This window comes from Corvus cornix, chromosome 5 (assembly GCF_000738735.6).
Source record: "Corvus cornix cornix isolate S_Up_H32 chromosome 5, ASM73873v5, whole genome shotgun sequence".
Taxonomy (NCBI): domain Eukaryota; kingdom Metazoa; phylum Chordata; class Aves; order Passeriformes; family Corvidae; genus Corvus; species Corvus cornix.
Window position 1 is genome coordinate 46,416,533 of NC_046335.1, and position 19,164 is coordinate 46,435,696.

General features: G+C 38.7%; 1 protein-coding gene across 4 annotated transcripts in view; it reads left to right on the forward strand.

The window, feature by feature from the left end:
* Positions 1-19,164, forward strand: part of AP2A2 (adaptor related protein complex 2 subunit alpha 2) — a 45,219-nt gene that overhangs the window by 20,605 nt on the left and 5,450 nt on the right. The window contains exons 3-19 of one of the 4 annotated variants that reach the window (XM_039552339.1): positions 821-963; positions 1,590-1,783; positions 3,725-3,854; positions 4,862-4,963; positions 6,354-6,462; positions 6,962-7,112; positions 7,522-7,690; positions 8,806-8,943; positions 10,183-10,365; positions 10,698-10,795; positions 10,970-11,201; positions 12,004-12,177; positions 14,069-14,232; positions 15,957-16,034; positions 16,928-17,010; positions 17,723-17,812; positions 18,640-18,763. In XM_039552339.1, coding sequence (XP_039408273.1) covers positions 821-963; positions 1,590-1,783; positions 3,725-3,854; positions 4,862-4,963; positions 6,354-6,462; positions 6,962-7,112; positions 7,522-7,690; positions 8,806-8,943; positions 10,183-10,365; positions 10,698-10,795; positions 10,970-11,201; positions 12,004-12,177; positions 14,069-14,232; positions 15,957-16,034; positions 16,928-17,010; positions 17,723-17,812; positions 18,640-18,763 — 2,362 coding nt within the window. The remainder of the gene's footprint in view (positions 1-820; positions 964-1,589; positions 1,784-3,724; positions 3,855-4,861; positions 4,964-6,353; positions 6,463-6,961; positions 7,113-7,521; positions 7,691-8,805; positions 8,944-10,182; positions 10,366-10,697; positions 10,796-10,969; positions 11,202-12,003; positions 12,178-14,068; positions 14,233-15,956; positions 16,035-16,927; positions 17,011-17,722; positions 17,813-18,639; positions 18,764-19,164) is intronic. The other 3 variants (XM_039552340.1, XM_039552341.1, XM_039552342.1) reach the window with 3 other exon arrangements.

A 19,164-nucleotide genomic window follows, 5' to 3' on the forward strand; every position in this document is an offset into this window, starting at 1 on the left:
TGTGACAGATCAGTTATTCCAGGCCCAGAATGCTGAGGCAAAGGAGCTTATGTAGCCTTTTAGGCAGCAGGATATATCAGTATTTTGCTACCCTGACTGAACTACCCAGTATTCAGTTTTGCCTGATTTACTGGATACCCCTTTATTTCCTGATTTGAGGTAGGGAGGGAGTGAAACACAGAAAGTTTTACGTTCATATGTAGCTCTTCCCTTCAGGAAAAGCAATGGTCCCTGATGAACTGGAAGCTGCGCTGCTCCATGTCACTTTTGCAAGCTTCTAAAATCAGCAATACTGCAACATACGGCCAACCTATTTAGGGTGCATTTTTCTTCTAGAACTGGAACACTTGTGAATACTTTCATTTTAGAAAAACTTTAAAGTTCTCATGGTAATCTCATTTCATGTGTTTTTTCAAGTCTTTGGGATATACCATTGTCACCTGATCTTTCTAAAACAACTTGCTGGGTATTTTTTGTTGCTACTGAGTTCTCTACAGTGGTGCACTTGGAAAAGCGTGTTAACACTTTTATTGAGATAAAGGTTTGATAATTGGTTTAAGAGAAGAACGTGTATGGAAGACAAAGGCTCTCAACAGAAGTGGGAAAATCAAAATGGAGCAAACATGGACGCACTGCCTCTTCGTAAGAATATACTCTAAAGACACTGCAGAGTACTTCAAGGACTAGATGATAGCATTATTTCATGACCATCCTTTCATGATCGTCCTTTAGGATATAGATAATGGTAGATGGAATTATCACTACGTAACCAGATATTAAGCTCAACATAGACTTAATTGTTTGTTTCCTTGCTTTTCAGGTGACAAGGCTCTGGATGGTTACAGTAAGAAAAAATACGTCTGCAAACTGCTCTTCATCTTTCTGCTGGGGCATGACATAGACTTTGGTCACATGGAGGCTGTAAACCTGCTCAGTTCCAATAGATATACAGAGAAACAAATTGTGAGTAACTTGGGCTTTATAAAAGATAATCTGGTCTGTCTAATATCCTGCGTCAGGTGTGGAGACTGTAAAGAATTTTGCTTCATTCCCCCTGCCCTGGCTTAAAGCCTTACTTTGGCTCCAGGAGTGATTCTGAAATCTTAACACCTCTGTGCACAGAGAGTCTTGAACTAATGGCAAAAGCTAAAACGTGAACTCTGCATAAAATTATTACTATTGTTAAGAAACTGCCTCTAGTCTTGCACTAAAAGGTAAGTAACCTTTTAATTTTCAGAATATCTCTTTCCATCTTCCTAGGTAAGGTTGTGTTTATCAGGTGCATGTAACTTATTAGTATTGGACTAATAAGCCAAAATCTTGATTTGCCCCCATTCATCTAAAATAATCTTTTGAGTATATGCCAAAATAGACAGAAAAAACACTTAAAACCAGATAATTAGGGTAACACTGAGCTTAATCGTTTTTGTTTAATTCACTTAATCATTCTAGCCTTTGCTCTATCTAAGTACCCATTTCTGCCCATATGGTATTGGAGAGAGGTGTATGTGTCAAAGAAATCATGTTTCCTGTTAATGCCACAGTAAATGAAGTCAGCTAAAATAGATTTTCCATGCTGTGATTCACAGGGCTATCTGTTCATCTCCGTGCTGGTGAACTCTAACAGCGAGCTCATTCGCCTGATAAACAACGCCATCAAGAACGACCTGGCCAGCCGGAACCCCACCTTCATGGGCCTTGCTCTGCACTGCATTGCCAATGTGGGCAGCCGGGAGATGGCGGAAGCCTTTGCTGGAGAAATTCCCAAAATTCTTGTGGCTGGGTAGGTATGACATGCCTCTTTCAAATACAACACCAATAAACTTTTCAGTAACTTGGTTCCATTGCAGCAGATTAATCCATGCTTGGGCTCTACAGCCCTGGCCTTGCAGTATAAATAGTGACAGTTCCAGTAGCTGCAGGTGCTTTGCCGTGCCTGAGTGTGGAGTTGCTTGTAGGAGTGTAAAACTACATGGAAATTAAGACTTTTGGTGTCTTGAATAGGCTTTTACAGCCTTGTTGTGATCTGATTTTTGTTCTGGATAAATGTGTGGTAGTGAACACCCCTGAAATGTGTATGTTTTACTTTTCTGGCCTCTCCTGATGAAAAAAAAGAAACACATGAACCTAAATAGATATTTTTATACTACAAATTTCGTTATAAACTGAAGTTCTTATGTAAATGTGCTGACTTCATAAGGAACATGGTAATATTGATTTGTGAGCTTTGTTGCTTCCTCTCTCAGCCATGTAAACAGCAATTAATGTAAATGGCAAATAGTCACCACCAGCTTTCTTACTTTTGTCTAGCTGAAAGTTTCTGAATAGACCTGGCAAATGTCTGAAACTATAGTTAAGTCAATGTAAAGTTGGAGCTGTGATTGTAGGACTAATTTGTTTTGGAACTTAAAACGTCCAAGTGCAAACAGTGCATTTAAACTCTTACGGATATGAAATGTTTTACAATATACATGGATCTTTTCATAACAAATAAATGTCTTATATTATTACAAAAAGTGACATGTGGTATAAGAACTGTATTAATACCTTAAATGTCAGGCCACTGCCCTTGCCAGGTGCTGTTCTCCATGGAGCATAGTGGAGACAACACAGCAGTGATGAGTCATGGGTTTTAATAAGATAACCTTAAAAAGTTCCAAAAATTTCACTTGGGGTCACTAATCGCAGACAGAGCACAGCACCTTCAGTTCAGACTTGTTTAAACTTGGAGCTGTGTTTATGTTCTGAGATCACTCTTCAGCGTCTCATTCTTTCTGCATTTCTAAGATAATACATATAAAATATGTTTGTGTACCCATCCTGTCCAAGTGACCTGGGCAGAATGAGCATTGTCAGTTACATTTGCAGCTTTAGTGTAGCTCTCTTGGCTTGAATATAATTAGAGACAGGGGAGGAATAGGTTCATGGTTTTGTTTTGTGTTTTTTAACTGAGGTACAACTTGATCTCATGGAAAACTGATAAATTCATGAAGAATAGCTGGACCGAACTTCTGCTCGGGATACAGAAGTTTCTGAACATTTAACCAAGATTGCACATTATAAGCTGCCTCTTAAAACTTCTACTGGTAGTGCTCTGTATGTTTCATAGCGATTGTCTGTGCATCCCACAAAATGCTTAATCAACTACTTTGTGAAAAGGAGTTCACTGAACTAGAATAGTTGCATGCCACTCTTAAAATAGACCATTTCTGTGCCAGCAGCAGGGATGGAAAGGTGAATAGATTTGTGGGTTGTGTACTTGGTGGCAGCCAACTGGCATGCTAGCTGTAGGTGCTGAAGCTGTTGAGTAGTTCATGATTGCTATCTGACACGCAGGGCCTGTCAGGAGATCCAGCTTTGGTCACATTCATAAGGTAGTGTGTCTGAACTGTTTGATTTCAGTCGGCCTGGAAGAAGCTTGTTCTTGTGATTAGATGAGATGAACTTTCAATTCTCATAAAAAGATGAGAAATGTCACTCTAAGTTGTAAAGAATCATTATAGAGGCTACTAGGCATATGTAATAGTTGAAAACTTGACTAATTAAACTTAATGGAAAAATGAAGAAGAAATACTTTAACATAGGAAGACTTCAGTGAAGTTCTGTGGAAAAGATGCAGCCTGGCCAGGGATGCTGAGTCAGTGTGAAATCTGGCATAAAGCCATCCTGCAGGTATTGCTGTGCCTTAACCACTGTATTTTAAATCTGGATGTATGTCTTGCAGGGACACTATGGATAGTGTGAAGCAAAGTGCTGCTTTATGCTTGCTGCGTTTATACAGAACTTCTCCTGACCTTGTTCCCATGGGAGACTGGACATCTAGAGTGGTGCATCTCCTCAATGACCAGCACTTGGTAAATGAGCTTCATTATGCTTCTTGGGCCTAGGGTGTATAGGGAATGATGTGACTTCTGCTGTTAAGTACACAATTTAGTTCTTCTTGAATCTTTCAAGCAAATGGGTTGCTGTTGTCTTCAGGCTTTGGAAAGAAAATGGAAGGAGTTGTCCTTTTTTTAGTTGCTGTATATATTCATTTTTTATAACGCTTTGTTTACCTTTTCACTGTAGATAGAAGAATGGTATGTACAAGTTCCTCTTTTCCTCTGGCTGTAAATGAATTAATCTTGTGCCTTGTTACACTGTCATATTGCACAGGTGCAATACTAATTTTCCTAGGCCTTTTAAGATTAGATCTGCACTAAAATTCAAGACTTGATTTGTCATTGCTTAGGCTTCCTTGTCCTATAGTGTCCATGTCATTCTTACTGTGATGGTTAAAAAACCCTATTGCTTTAGAAAGGAGACCCTGTTTTTTTCCCCCAGTCCAGTTACTTTAAGAAAATAATGCTGTTAAGACTTGTGCTTCAACAGTAATAAGAGTGCTTTAGTCTGCAGTAGTAATATCCAGTGCTTGTGTTATACAAAGCCCCCTCCTCGTGTTGGGTTGTAAGAATTCTTTCCTGGGTGATCTGCTGCATTGAATTTCTTCTGCTCATGCTTCTCTTGTGTAATAAGACAATTTGTCTTATTAATAATTATTAATAAGGCTTAATTTTAATACAGCTCTCTTATTTTAGATGTACTATCCAAACATGAGACAAAGATAATACAAAAAATAGCATTAAATGCTCTGCAAACATGGCAATATCATGTTGTTGAAAATTCTGTTGGATTCTGCAGGTGTGTAATTAGTCTAGTTGCTAGCCAAATAAAAGGCTTTTTAATGTAGGGCTTTGTAATGGGGATAAACATATCTTTTTTGTATATTAAAAAACAGTTGAATTGAAAGGTGTTACTGGGCAGCATAGTAAACTGATACAAAACTGAATGTGAGGTTTTTTGTGTTTTGTTTTTTTTCTAGGGTGTGGTTACTGCAGCTACAAGTCTGATCACCACTTTGGCACAGAAGAACCCGGAAGAGTTTAAGACTTCCGTCTCCTTGGCAGTGTCTAGATTAAGCAGAGTGAGTCCAATGATGACCCTGATAATACTTCACTGTTGATTAATTTACTGAGCTTTCTAGACCAGGTTAGCTTCCTGTTCAGCTTTCTAGGGTGAGATTAGTTTACTGTACCATTAAATGTGAAGATGATTCAGTGTCACTTCATGTAGGTGCTTCAGGTAACCTCTTTTAATGCTTGTTGCTTACCAGGACAGAAAGCTGTATTGGCTTGCCCAAACTTTCTTGGTTTAATCCCTGCTGTGCTCCAAGTAGTAATCCTCACTTTGTAACTGTAATGCCAAAGAATAGTTGGATCAAAGACTGATTCTACAGACTTCACACAAACACCTCAAAAATACAGACTGTAGCTTTATCTAAGCTTCTTACAAGATGAATTGCCTTTCTCTTCCTTCTTTTGAGCTGCTGCTAAGTTAATAAACCGTAAGCATTTGATATTCTGTAAATGGATGTAGGGGGTTAAGCAGGGGCAGGGGGTGCAGGGAGGAGTGGAGGGACATGTCTGTAAGTTAACATTTCTGTGCTGGAAAACTGATGTCACTGTTTCATTTGATTCCCACACCCCCCCCCCCATCCTTTTGGAAGGTGTGCAAGACAAGGGAGGCTGCTACTTCACAAATGTATTTTAGAGCCAGTTTTATGCAGTCTTAGACCCAAATTACTTGTAGTTCACAGAAATTTAGTTTCTTTTCAAATATGAAGATTTTTTCTAATACTTAAAAGCAAGGGAGTGCTTAGGGAAATGAAAGGCTGTTCTGTAATGGAGTAGCAAGAATTAGGTAGAATATTTTAAGCAAAGCTAGTGCCAAACTCATGGTTAACCCTAGAATAAAAGAGGTAAAAGAAATCAATGAAGAGGGATAACCTAATCTAATCCTTACAGATTTCATTATGCTTATAAACATCTTCTGTGAATGCTATGCTATCTCTTTTTTGTTTTGCTGTATGGATATTACTGAAGGTGTTAGTTGGTCCTTCTGCTTTAGGTCTGTCTATCATAGCATATTGTACTTGAATTCCAGGCTCACCTATCAGCAGCCGCCAGACTGTTGGCTGAATCTGTGAATTGCTGGAACAAAGAAAGTCAAGTTTCTGGTTAAACATTTTGATGTTACAAGATGGTTGTCTTCATTCTTTAAAAAACTAACTAGGCTTTTAGGAAGAGACTGCCTAGACTACTGTATCTGCAAAACTGAAATTCTAATACTAGCATTTACTGTGGTGTACTCAGAGTATGGTAGCTTGCACCTAATTAATCTACTGAACTAGACATTGGTAGTGACACAGTTTTTTAAGCTTCTGTCAGAGGTGACCTACAGTGTTCTTTGGATCCTTTTCATGATTGTGAATCAATTAACTTCAGTAGCTGACATGCTGGCTGTTTGTTTTACAGATTGTAACTTCTGCATCAACAGACCTTCAGGACTATACATACTACTTTGTTCCTGCTCCCTGGCTATCTGTGAAACTTCTGAGGCTGTTACAGTGCTATCCACCTCCAGGTAATGCACAAATCACAGCAGTGGTTCTCTCTCTTTTGCAGTACACTGACTCCAAAGAGCTACTGCAATGCACTGTTACCATAGCTTGGAGTGCAAGCACATTGTCTTGAGGCAGAGATACTGAAGTTTGTACTCTTGAGTGTTTCTGGTAGCTCGAAGATATTTGGCCTTTTGAATGATGTTGTGTTTAATTTTAACAAAATGTCTAACCAGTGTGCATCTTACAGTTTATTGGCAGCTGCCATTTTAAATATCCATTAATATTATCAACTATGTTAAACTCTCAAAGTATGTTGTAGTGCAGATTGTGTTTGGCTTTTGTTCTCACCCAAATAGGACTGTGGCTTGGAATTCTTTTCCCACATATATGTTGGGGAGTGTAAATGTTTTTAGTGTATCAGAGTACCTCAGTTTATTTAGATTTAGCCAGGGGAAAACCTAAGGTAGGGTTTAGGCTTTGGAGCAAAGCGAAGTTGTCCAACGGCTTGTTCTTCTCTAGAAGACCCTGCGGTACGTGGCCGTCTGACAGAATGCCTGGAAACCATCCTCAACAAAGCACAGGAGCCACCAAAGTCAAAGAAAGTGCAACACTCGAATGCGAAGAATGCTGTCCTGTTTGAGGCAATAAGCTTAATTATACACCATGACAGGTGAGCTGGGACAACACTTCTGTTATCAGAGGGGTTTTTAAAGTGAAAAGCTGGAGTTTTGTCTTAAGCAGTTAATCAGATTTTAATGGGGAGGGAGTAGAGGGGAAAAAATACGAAGTTGCTTGCTAGATTGGAACACAACCACAGCAATGTAATTGAGCAGTGTTAATGAACTGTGTTGCTTTGGTTTTTGCTGCTTCTTTATTTGGTGTTTTATAATGACCCCACTGCTCTAATCCAACAGAGATTATTTGCTCACAGTATCTAAATTTGCATTTCACTAGCAAAGCATTCTAGCAGACACTTTGAGGCATTTTAAGAAATTTCCACTGCAGAAATAGTATTCTGTATTGAGTGTTCTCAAACCTGTTGCTTTTAACCCTTTCACTTTCTCTCCTGTTCTGTGCAGTGAGCCAAACCTACTAGTCCGTGCCTGTAACCAGCTAGGTCAGTTCTTGCAGCACCGAGAAACTAATTTGCGTTACCTAGCACTGGAAAGCATGTGCACGCTTGCCAGCTCTGAATTCTCACATGAGGCTGTGAAAACACACATAGAAACAGTTATCAATGCATTGAAGGTAAATATTGAAGTGCGTGGTCTGGTTTTGAGTGTTGTCTTCTCCCCTGCCTCAATGCCCTCTCCCCCACAGCCCCAGGCTCCCCAACCCCAATTAAGCTAATAATACTTAGGGACCAAATGAGTTACTCTTTGAAGTCTGCTTTAGTTTTTTACCTCAATCCATCAAAATCTTGCTATGCTGGCAATTACAGAGGCCAGATTTTGTTGATTTCTGCACCTTGCTGGTAAAACTGGTACCTGTAGCTGTGTCCCTTGTAACTCTGGTATCTGCTCAAGTGTAGACTGAAGGTGAATAATTGTTTAAAAATACAGAATTTCAAAATTGAGAATGCTGGGAAGACAGTTTTATTACTGTCTTGCTGGTATTGGGCACTGTTCCTTCACTGTAGTAGCTTACGGGGAGTGGTAGAGCAGATCAGCTTCCACTGCAGAATTATAAAGAGCAGAAACCAGAAAGACACATTTCCAGGCCATGTTTGTGACAAAACAGAAGTCAAAAGAGTAAGACTGATTTGCATGTAAATTTACTTGCAAACTTGGATGTTGAAATGCTTTTGTTTTCTTCCAAGTTCCTGCTGTAGCATATTTATACATTTGTCTAAGTTCAAAGTATGTATCTGTTCTAGCTGGACTTCAGTTGTTACAAGGCATGCCCAACACTAAACCTGCAGGCAGCTAAACGCTCATTGGCCTGGTAACAATTTAACAATTTCAGCCAGTTACTGGTGCATTTCTGGCCACTGGTACCAGTTACTTAGTGCATAGTGGATCACAGATTCACTCACGGTACTTTGGGTTAGTACCGAAGTGTTCTGTACAAACTCCAACATTCTTTCAGCACCTGCACAGATTTTTGTGATATTATTTAAGAGCAGGAAGCTGTCTTGAGTCTCCACTGACCTCTTCCTAGGTGACTGAAAGTGAGAAATAGCATAAGAAACTCATAGCTTATATAAAGGGTATATCTGAGTTCATTCTGCATCTGAAAAATTATGCAAATGCATTTGTTTTTGATTTGACTGTGGATTATACTCAGTTTCTTCTCTTAAGTTGCATGTACTTTCCAAACAAACATGAAATCATCTTGACCTTTGACTCTGTGTCTTTTTGCAGACTGAAAGAGATGTAAGTGTACGACAAAGAGCTGTAGATCTCCTGTATGCAATGTGTGACCGAAGCAATGCCCAGCAGATTGTGGCTGAAATGCTCAATTACCTGGAGACTGCCGATTATTCCATTAGAGAAGAAATTGTAAGCTATTGGTGTTTTTCTTATTTGTTTCATAGCTGGATTTGGTACCATACATATCATTTATTGATTGGGATGCTGCATAGGCTGTGATAGAGATTGCTTTTCATGGTGTTTTAACAAAAAACCCAGACAAAACTACTAAAACAAACAAATCCATAAATTTGTAGTCTAATAGGAAAGAATTGAGGTTAAAGTAATCCAGGGGGCAGGGGGGAACCTTGGAAACTTAAGAATTTTTAAAGCTGTTCTTTGTCTCGGGACAGTGCATATAGAAAGCGAAGTGAATTCTATCAGTGCTTGAGCCAACACATTCTCCACATTCTGAGGGTTAGGTCCTACTCTAGTCAATTGTCCAACAGCTTCAAAAATTAGTGTGGTAAATGCTTATTTGTCAGTAGAATTTTATATTCTGTATGCTCTGAGAATGTTCAGTCTAAGGGTTCCCAAAAACAATACTTTATAATCAGTTAGGAGGCCTGATACCTATCTCCTTCCTACCACTAGGATAAAAGTTGATATACTCGACTTAAACCTTTTTAGGATAGTAAACAAAACTTGTACTTACAGTAGTTACTTAGCTTAGTTAGGTGCTAAAGTTTCTTGGTTGGAGAAGTGAATGTGGAATACAGTGTTAGTTGATTAACCTCTTGTACTGTCTGGTTGCTTTTGCTAGTGTCCCCTGACTTGGCAGATAATGAGAATTTCATTCTGTTCCCTTATACCGACCTGTTCTTTTAACAGTAGTAAATGCAACTGCTAATAAATTGTGTGGGGTCTCCCCTGAAGCTGATGCAGGACACAGGAATCTGAGTGTGACCTGAAAAAGTCAGCTATGCTTTGGTGACTCTTCTTTGCCTCTGCTATCTTGTTTCCACCTTTTACCTTTTTTGAGAGGTTTCCAATTTCCTATTTGATCCTGTCTCAGTGGTAGTTTAGATGGTGTTTTTATAGCAAACAAAAAATGTTCTATAAATTGCTCTCGATCACTTAGGTACACAACTGAAAAGCCACACAGATAAAACATATTTGAATGTGTTATGGGGAAAGCAATTTGTGCCTGGCAACAGCTGTATTCTGGCACAGCATTTCAATGTTCACCTTTCACCTTAGCTGTGGGAACAAGTGAACAAGCTCATGCATCTGAAACTGAGGCTTCTGGGCCAGTGTGGGGCATCACCAGGTGTTTACAGCTCGTAGTCAGAGCCAGCCAACCTTCTGTGTTCTCTTTTGTGTGCTCAGGTTCTGAAGGTTGCAATTCTAGCTGAGAAGTATGCAGTGGATTACACCTGGTATGTGGATACAATCCTGAATCTGATTCGCATTGCTGGTGACTATGTCAGTGAAGAAGTGTGGTATCGAGTTATTCAGATCGTCATCAACAGGGATGATGTGCAAGGATATGCAGCAAAGACTGTTTTTGAGGTGAGAATAACTGTTTTCAGTTCCCTTTCAAAATGAGCTAAGAATTAAGGAAGCACCACATGATGTAACAGGGGAAACTTAAGGAGCTCTATCTGTCCTCAAAAGTCCACAGTGCTGCTAGATGGGCCTAAGAGTGCTCTTAATCAAGTAATACTCATATTAGAGTCTTCTGTGAAATCATACTACCCATCATGTTTTTCTTATAAGTGCTTTGTAGTCCCTAGACCCATGGTCTGCACTTGCAGGAAAGTAGATGAGAAAACTGGGAATGGAAGTGACAGAAAACATCCTTTTTCATACGTTGCATATCAATGATTGTTAATGTGTTACAGGCCCTTCAAGCTCCAGCATGCCACGAGAATCTTGTAAAAGTAGGTGGCTACATCTTGGGAGAATTTGGAAATCTGATAGCAGGTGATCCAAGATCAAGGTAAAACATCTTCTAAAATACTGAGTTGAAGTAGTAGTGCTTTCTGTAAAGAATTTAATTCCTAACATTCCTAAAGGCTAGTTAACAAATGATTCAGCTCTTGTTAATAATGCATTAATAAGGATTATCATGTCTACAAAAACTGAACAAATTATTTTTCTTCCATCTTTTAAGTCCCCTCATCCAGTTCAACTTGCTACATTCCAAGTTTCATCTGTGTAGTGTTCCTACCCGAGCTCTGCTTCTGTCTACTTACATCAAGTTTGTGAACCTGTTTCCAGAAATCAAAACTACAATTCAAGATGTGCTGCGCAGTGACAGTCAGCTAAAGAATGCTGATGTTGAGCTGCAGCAGAGAGCTGTTGAGTATTTGAGGCTCAGTACTATTGCTAGTACTGATATATTGGTAAGTATAAAGGTTTATTTTCTTTATTATGCAGTACTCTGCTGTCAACAAGTTAAACTCCACTAAACTTAACCTGATTGCTCAGAAATCTCAGTGTAGGAGTAAGGATTACAATGTGGGTGCGGGTTCTTTTAGTCTCCCTAGTTGTGCTGTAGTCATCTTCAGTTTAGAGCTAAATTCCGAGTTGTTGTTGCTGTAATGGGACAAATGACCGTTAAGACATGTTAATCTGGACCTGAGAAGCCAGGGAAAGCTGGCATAATAACAGGGTCCTAGGGGATTTGGATATCAAAAGGCTGATGCTTTCTTTTGAGGACTTACTTGATGGTGGGCAGGAAAAGTGTAATTTTTTCTCTTGAAGCTCAGTGATTTAACCTGGTGCTCTCAGGTCTGAGCAGAGCATTGCACATTTAGTTTTGACATCTAAGAAATGCTCAGGTCTGAGTACTTGAGTATTCTCTGTGGTTTAAGTCTTGGTCTGCCTGAGTTAAGGACCCTTAGGTCTGCTATGATCTAATTATTTAAATTTTCTTTTTTTTATTTAATATCACTGTTTCACAGAAGTGATGAGCACCTGTTCTCTTAACCAAGTGCTTTGGACGGACTTCAGAAAGTTTTAGAGAATTTTTTATTTTAAAAAAGCGATCAGTCCCTCACTACAATAAACTGCATAATCATTTTCTGTGTGGGTAACTACTTCTGCTTTTGCTTTATGCAATCTATAAGGGTGTGTCTCTTCAAAGACTCAGAAGCTGGTTTGATTTTTTTCTCTGAAGTTAACACTTTTTTTTCCCGTGGTAAGGCTACAGTGTTGGAAGAAATGCCTCCCTTTCCAGAGAGGGAATCTTCTATTTTGGCTAAACTGAAGAAGAAGAAAGGCCCAGGCACAGTTACTGACCTGGAAGAGATCAAAAAGGAGAGGAGCTCTGATATGAATGGAAGTGCTGAACCTGCCTCTGTCAATGCCAGTGCTGTTGTGAGTTTAAAAGCTGTTATTTCATTAATTTTAGATGGTGTGCAAGTGAGAAAAGAACGGCTTCCTAAAGTGGCTTTTTGGGGATTTAAAACCTCTCATCTGAAACTTAAGGCTATGAGTCTTTGCTATAAAGCAGGAGGATGTACAGCTGCTTTCCCCTTGCTGCGTGCTTGGATGCAATTGGAAGTCTTATGTAAATGGGGACAAACTGTCTGCAGCCTAAAAAAATCCCTTTTACATTGTTGTTTGAAAAATACTGCTGTACACGTTAGAAATGTGAATTTCCTTGTTGGTGAAATTGCACTGAGGGTGAGATTATAAAATTAACATATTTAAAAGGAGTTAATTTGAATTTCAGAGTATCAGCTGTTTTTCTGCTTTGTCTTACATATTTGCATCTTGATTTGGATTATTGTTTTTAATAGAAGTGGACAACACTTGACTTCACAGGGATATCCTTAAATAAATATAATGTTACTTTTTATTTGACAGTACTATTTGAGTTTAGTTATGCTAGACAAGGCCACAGGTTTTTTTTTCTTCTGAGCTGAAATTCTCATTTTATTGTCAATTAATGCTGGTAGGATCAGTTTTTCCCATAATGTAATACTGCCTTCTGGTTTTAATGCCTAGAATAACTTCTACTACATCTTAAATGTAATTACAAGATTACCTAGAGCAGGAAATACTGTAACATGCTCCCTGCCCAGTTTGTTAAAGCATAATACTTTACTACTTAGTCACTGCAGTGTGTAAGATCCATGTGCAACAGTTTTGACTGGACAGAAATCTCTTTCTAGCAGAAATTTGCCAAGTTTTCTTTGCATGCCATATTGAGGTGATTGGTTGTTAATACTGCATTATGCTTTACAAGCTTCACTTTTTGGCCTGCAGCCATGTAACAAACTGCAGTGTTACCTTCACCAGTGGCTTTATGTGGTTTAGATACCAAAAATGTTAGAATTTTGAGGTCCAACCTTTGTTTGTTTTTAGTAGTTCCTCATGATTGGCTTCTTAAATCTTTTGCCAGGGATTTTTTCATTATATTGTATGGAATATATTGTTACTTTAAGTTGGCTGACAAAAACAAGATTTCAGATTCCTCCAAATGCATTTCATGACTCATCCTCAGATTATCTGGCATATTGGAAGCTGCTGATGTCTAATACATGACCATTTTGATTAACAGTCTATGCTTTGTTCTTGCATGTGACTTGGGCACATATATGCAGCCTCTGTTGCATGATTCCATGTCCTGGCTACTTGATTTGTTCTATTTGAGGAAAATAAGTTTAAACATCTTTGTCTCTTCCTCTAGTGTTTGCAGCTTGAACTGGCTACAGGCTCTGCTTTTTTTGCTGGTTGGGTTTATATTCTTTCTACGATTTGCTAGGCTTCAAAAACCCAGGATTAAACTGATAGTCAATTTTAAAGATGCTGTGATGACCTTTGATTTAGGTTTGTGTAAAAGCCACTTCCTTTCGTGATGGATTCCTCATGAAAGAAAAGCAACACGTGAATTTTATTCCCTACAGTACTTATTTTCCCTTGAAACTGACAGGAAAAGTTTGTGTGGGGGGGGAACTGTTATCTTTGTCATCTTTCTTCTGCAGAACCAGATTCTAGACAGATGAATTTCAGTTTTGTTTTTATTTAACTGTTAGATGGACATAACTCTCTTCAAAGGGAAAAAAGAAAACCACATCTATAAATGACCATAAGTTGAAATTCAGCATGCTAACTGCTGCATTTGTGAACCCTTTTACATCCATTCAAACCTTGATTTGGGGTGGGGAGAGGCACTTTGCCATAGCTTAGTTGTCTGTGCAAACGAGACAGCTTTGTTGTAGTTTTGTTGCAGTGTAACACCAAAGTGTCTTGTCTTCCTTAGTCTACTCCTTCTCCATCGGCGGATCTGCTGGGTCTGGGTGCAGCCCCTGTCACCAATTCAGCTCCCCCACCTTCCTCTAGTGGTAGCCTGCTCGTGGATGTATTTTCAGATTCAGCTTCTGCAGTTGCACCTCTTGCTCCTGGTTCTGATGACAACTTTGCGAGGTAATTAAGTCACCCTGAAAGGAATTTGAAGGAGAATTTGTCTGTTAAAACAAGATTGAAGGAAAAACATGCATAACTTCGGTTTTGTTCCAGCATATCGAATGCATTCCCGAGTGGCAATTTTGCAGCAAGAGAGGTGTTCTTGGACACTCTGTTGGATGTGCTGTTGTTGTTGAATATCTCTTCTCATGGAAAAAACCGAGTCTGTAGTACTCAGCTTGAGGATATTTGCCACACAGTAGTGTCTGGTTTTCATGCTGGTTTTGCTTCTTTGTTAAATTAAGCTGCTTGTGCATCTCCATACATCTTGAAGTGGGGGTTATCTGTCCTGATATGAATACATTTATTCTTATTTTATTTTCATAAAGTATTCTTGTGTCTCTCCACTTATGGCAAGCTGCTACTGAAACAGTGAGATGGATTGTATGCACATACTGCTTCCCAGAATTGAAAGATACACTTCAGTTGTTCTGCTACTGTCTGACAAAGGGATGTGAAAAGGGGGATAAAGAACAAGTGGTTTTCTTTTTCTTTTAAAGGGGATTTGATACTACAATTACATTAGCAAGTGTAGTGTAGGTAAAATGTGTTATTCACCCCATTAGCATTAAAAGCTACTGTGGCTGCTCTCAAATGTTATTTGGGTAAAATTTTGGGAATAAACAGCATAAAATCACGGAATGTCTTTAAAATCAGTTGTCTTACTGGACAAGAACGTATTACTGTTGTCAAGGACCAAATTTTGAATGTTGGCACAACAGATTTTCAATGCATCTTAATATAAAAGACGTAATTAGGGAAACTGATCTGCCTGGATCATTGACACTTTCATCAAAATTTTGTACAGGTAATGCAGTGCAGGTAATTGTTGCAGGTGTGCAGTGATTAATACTTGATCCTGTGTTTCTCTTGGAAGGTCAGAAGTGATACTTGATGATAAAACACAAAACCAGGACTTTAGGAAGCTACACAAGCTTGTTCATGCTTTTTTTTTTTTTTTTAAGAAGGTAAAAAAAGGAACCAATATGAGTAGCTTCATAAGCAAATGTTACCTAAAAAGAGTTTTCTCTTTCTGCAGAAGAAAGTATAGCAATGCCCAACTCCTTGGTCTGTCTGTAGATGATGAAATGCTTCTCTAATGATACTGAGAAGTTGCTTTTTACAGTTTCCTGCCTCTTTTTAGTGCTGTTGTCACTTTTGTTTCTAAATCTGTTGCTTGGGTAAGTCATTCTCTGTGTGCCCGTGTACTCTTGCCTATGCTTAATATTTGTGTGTTTTTAGGAACTGATTGTGCACCTGGGGTCCCTAAGGTTGATGAGGCCTCTGCTTTTAAGCACACCTTTGTAGTAGTTAATATGCAGCTACCTTTTTGATTTTGAACTTAAACACTCTTGCTGTCACAGTTAAACACCTAAAAGGACTTGGTTCTGTAAGAGGTTTACATTTACTGAACACCTTCAGCTGTCTCCTGTCTTCGTGAAGGATTGCTGTTTTCTAACAGTCGGGGTGGGATGGGGGAGAGAAGTGGGGGAAAACATTGCCTAATGCCTAAAACCTTTTTAGGGTACTGAGCTAGGGCAGCTAATCAATTTCTCGTGCATTAAGCTCAGCAGTGCCATTTTTGAGGAAGGAGGTAAAAGAAGTAACTAAGCTCTAAGCTGTCTTTACTAACTCCTGCTGTCTCTGTCGCTACTGCCTTTCTTCCTTTGTGCTGCCTGAACTAGCCCTGACCTGGCTTCATCTGAGGTAGTTTCTGAGGAACCAGCTGATACTGTGCATGATGCTGATGAGCTTTTTCACAAGTAAGCAATACTAAAACCTTGCAAGGCTGGGCAATTTCCAGAATATAGTTATAAAGCAAAACTATATTGTTCATTAACTTAATACCAGCAAAACTAGAGAAACATGTACTGTCAGACTTGTGACTAGAATACCTCTATGGATGCTGTGGCTTTTGTGACAGGCTCATGAATAGACAGGTTAGAGTTGCCTTTACAAGTCAGTGCTATCACACACTGCTCTAAAATGAGGCAATGCCAGTTGTATATTAAGGTTTTGCAACTATTTGGAAATAAAGAAAAAACAGAGTACTTGTCAAAAGTACTGGTACTTGGGAGTGTGTTTTAAGTGCCTTGTATGCAAAAGGCAGATGTTTGCTGACCACCTCTTCTACTTTTAAGTGAGAGGTGATAGAAAAGGACTGAGATCACTGGAGAATGGGCTTCCTCTCTCAAAATGGAAAAAGTGTATCTCTCGGTTGGCTTAGGTGATACAGAAATGATAAAACAAGGAAGGTTTTTTTCTTTCAGGTTTAAACAGTCAAAGCTTCAAACTTTTCAATTCTGCACCAACCTAATGAGTTTCAGAAGTTCTCAAGACTAATAAGAAAAATCCTAGTCTGTTGCCTGGTCCTTTATTAGACAGTGTGTGTGTATATAGCATATGTGGTTTCCTTCATAGTTTCTCAGACATTCTATCAAATAAAAATGTCAGTTCTTTTAGTGTCCTACAAGTGGTGGTTCTGGTTGTAAAATTGTCTTTTCTAACTGCAGTTTTCTGCAAAGGCCTCTCTCACAGATTGATGCATTCTAGGTTAACCACAGTCTTCATCCTCTGTGTAAACCCTGAATTTTGTGGTTCTAAATATTGTTTAATGTGGCTCAATTTAAAACATGTTTTCCCTCTCTTCCCCTAGGTTTGTGTGTAAAAATAATGGAGTCTTATTTGAAAATCAGTTGCTACAAATTGGCTTGAAGTCTGAATTTCGACAGAACCTGGGTAAGATCTTTTGTGCTGTGGTTGGCTGTCTGCATTATCAATCACAATGCCAGCATGATGTTTCAGCTACTGAAGAGGGAAATAGCGTTATAGGCCTAAGCTCTTTTACAGCTCCCACTGTTGTGCATCCCTGGCTTTTGTGTGAGCTCTTGTTTCCTTAAATTTTTTTGATTGTTTTGGTAGCTGAGATGAAATAGTGTTACACTCCAGCACTCCGGCACGTGCAGCCAGGTTTATAAAGGACCGTTGTTTTCGGAATTTATATCTTGCATTATAGCTTATTGTAATGATATGAGACACAATACATTTCAGATCAGATTTAATGCACGAGATACTGGAAATATCTAGGCAAGAGATGGGACTTAAACACAGACCAGCAATAGAATTGCTTGCTTCTCCCTTCTGTAAAACTCTTGGTGGCATAGTAGCATCTTAACATAAAAAGTAAAATTCTCCAGCAACTGAAAGGCAGTTAAATCACCAGTGGCAGTCTGTGTGACAGCTACTGTAGGAGAGATCTAATGGCTTGGTTAAATCACTGCATTTTGAACTGCAGATGTCTTGGTGAGATAAACCATGTAAACTATGTTTTGTTCTTAAAAGTGGTTTTAAGGAAAGGTAGAAAGACAGTGTGTTAGGGAATTGAAGCATGAGTAGTTCAATATGATTACATGCACCTAAAAATTCTGATGTCTCATTCTTCTCTTTCTAGGACGTATGTTCATATTCTATGGTAATAAGACATCAACACAGTTCTTGAATTTTACTCCAACAGTAATCTGCTCAGATGACCTTCAGTCAAATATCCTTAAATGCAGTAGAATGTGTCTGTTCTTATTAGGTTTTTGTGGTTTATGCTGCACAAAATAATACTAAATCTGTTGGATCAAGGCATGGTCTCCTTGAACATGAAGAAATGAGAAACTTGCTGATAGCTCTTTAAAGTTCTTGTAGAAAGAACAAAGTCTTGAGCAGAGATGGAAGATTCTCTCCTTAAAGCTCTGGTTATAAACACAAATGTTACTCCTGAAATAAGGAGAAATTAAGCTGAATAAATATGCAATGGAGCTGTAACTTTCTCCACTGACACGAAGTAAGTAGCAGAGGTAGAGATGTGTCCTTCAAGTACTGCATTAGCAGATAACCTAAAACTTGACATAGAGATGGAATACATGTATGCCAAGATGATGGTACTTTAAAATAAGGTCTTAATTCATGGCTGGTCCTTAATGCTTGGTATTGCAAATTTAGGATTTCTGGGAGATTAAGTAATCAGAGTTGTTTGACTCAAGGCATCTCTGTAATGTTCAAAATAGTCCTGTGGTTTTTATTGTGAAGTCTCTCTGCCTTCACACTTTTTTAAGGGCATCTTTCTTTAAGAATATCTAAGTAACTGAGAATTTTTTGGAGTTACTGCTTGTAGATGTGTCAGTATGAAAAAACCCAACAACCAATTAAAAAAATGAATCCCCACAAACTCTTTCCTTGTACAAAAATTGAGCTTTAAATGTTCACTAGCACATAGAGAATGAGTGAAAATGTGATGCTAATTCCTCATAGCTTATTGGAAGATTTGCATTTTGTTTAAGTTATCAGTTCATTGATCTGTTTCCTTAACTACTTTTTTATGCCTGAATCTTCAGACAAAACCTGTTGACCCCACAGTGGATGGAGGTGCACAGGTTCAGCAGGTTGTGAACATCGAATGTGTTTCAGACTTCATGGAAGCTCCAATCCTGAACATTCAGTTCAGGTAAAACAAAGGATTCAAATGTTAGTGAATTAATTAGATGAAAGATGTTAAATTTGGCATGGTCTTGTGACTGAAATGTAGAATATGGACACACAAAGCTCTCTCGGGTAGACAACTTGAAAAATTGATCTAACTAAGCTTTAAGCTGCTAGGGAGAATCCACTTGGAACAATGTGGTTTAAAAAACCCAACCAAACCAAACAATCAAGAAGCAGCTACTGATAAAATGTCTCCATGACTTCTGTCTCTGCTATCTATATAAAACAGCAGTCTTCCTGTTTGCTTAAGAAATCTTGACAGGAATATACACAGTAACTTCTCCCTTCTGGAAACCAAGAACATTTCTGCAAATAACTTGGCCTGGAAGTGTATGCAACCAGAAGTAGAATCTTTTTCTGTCC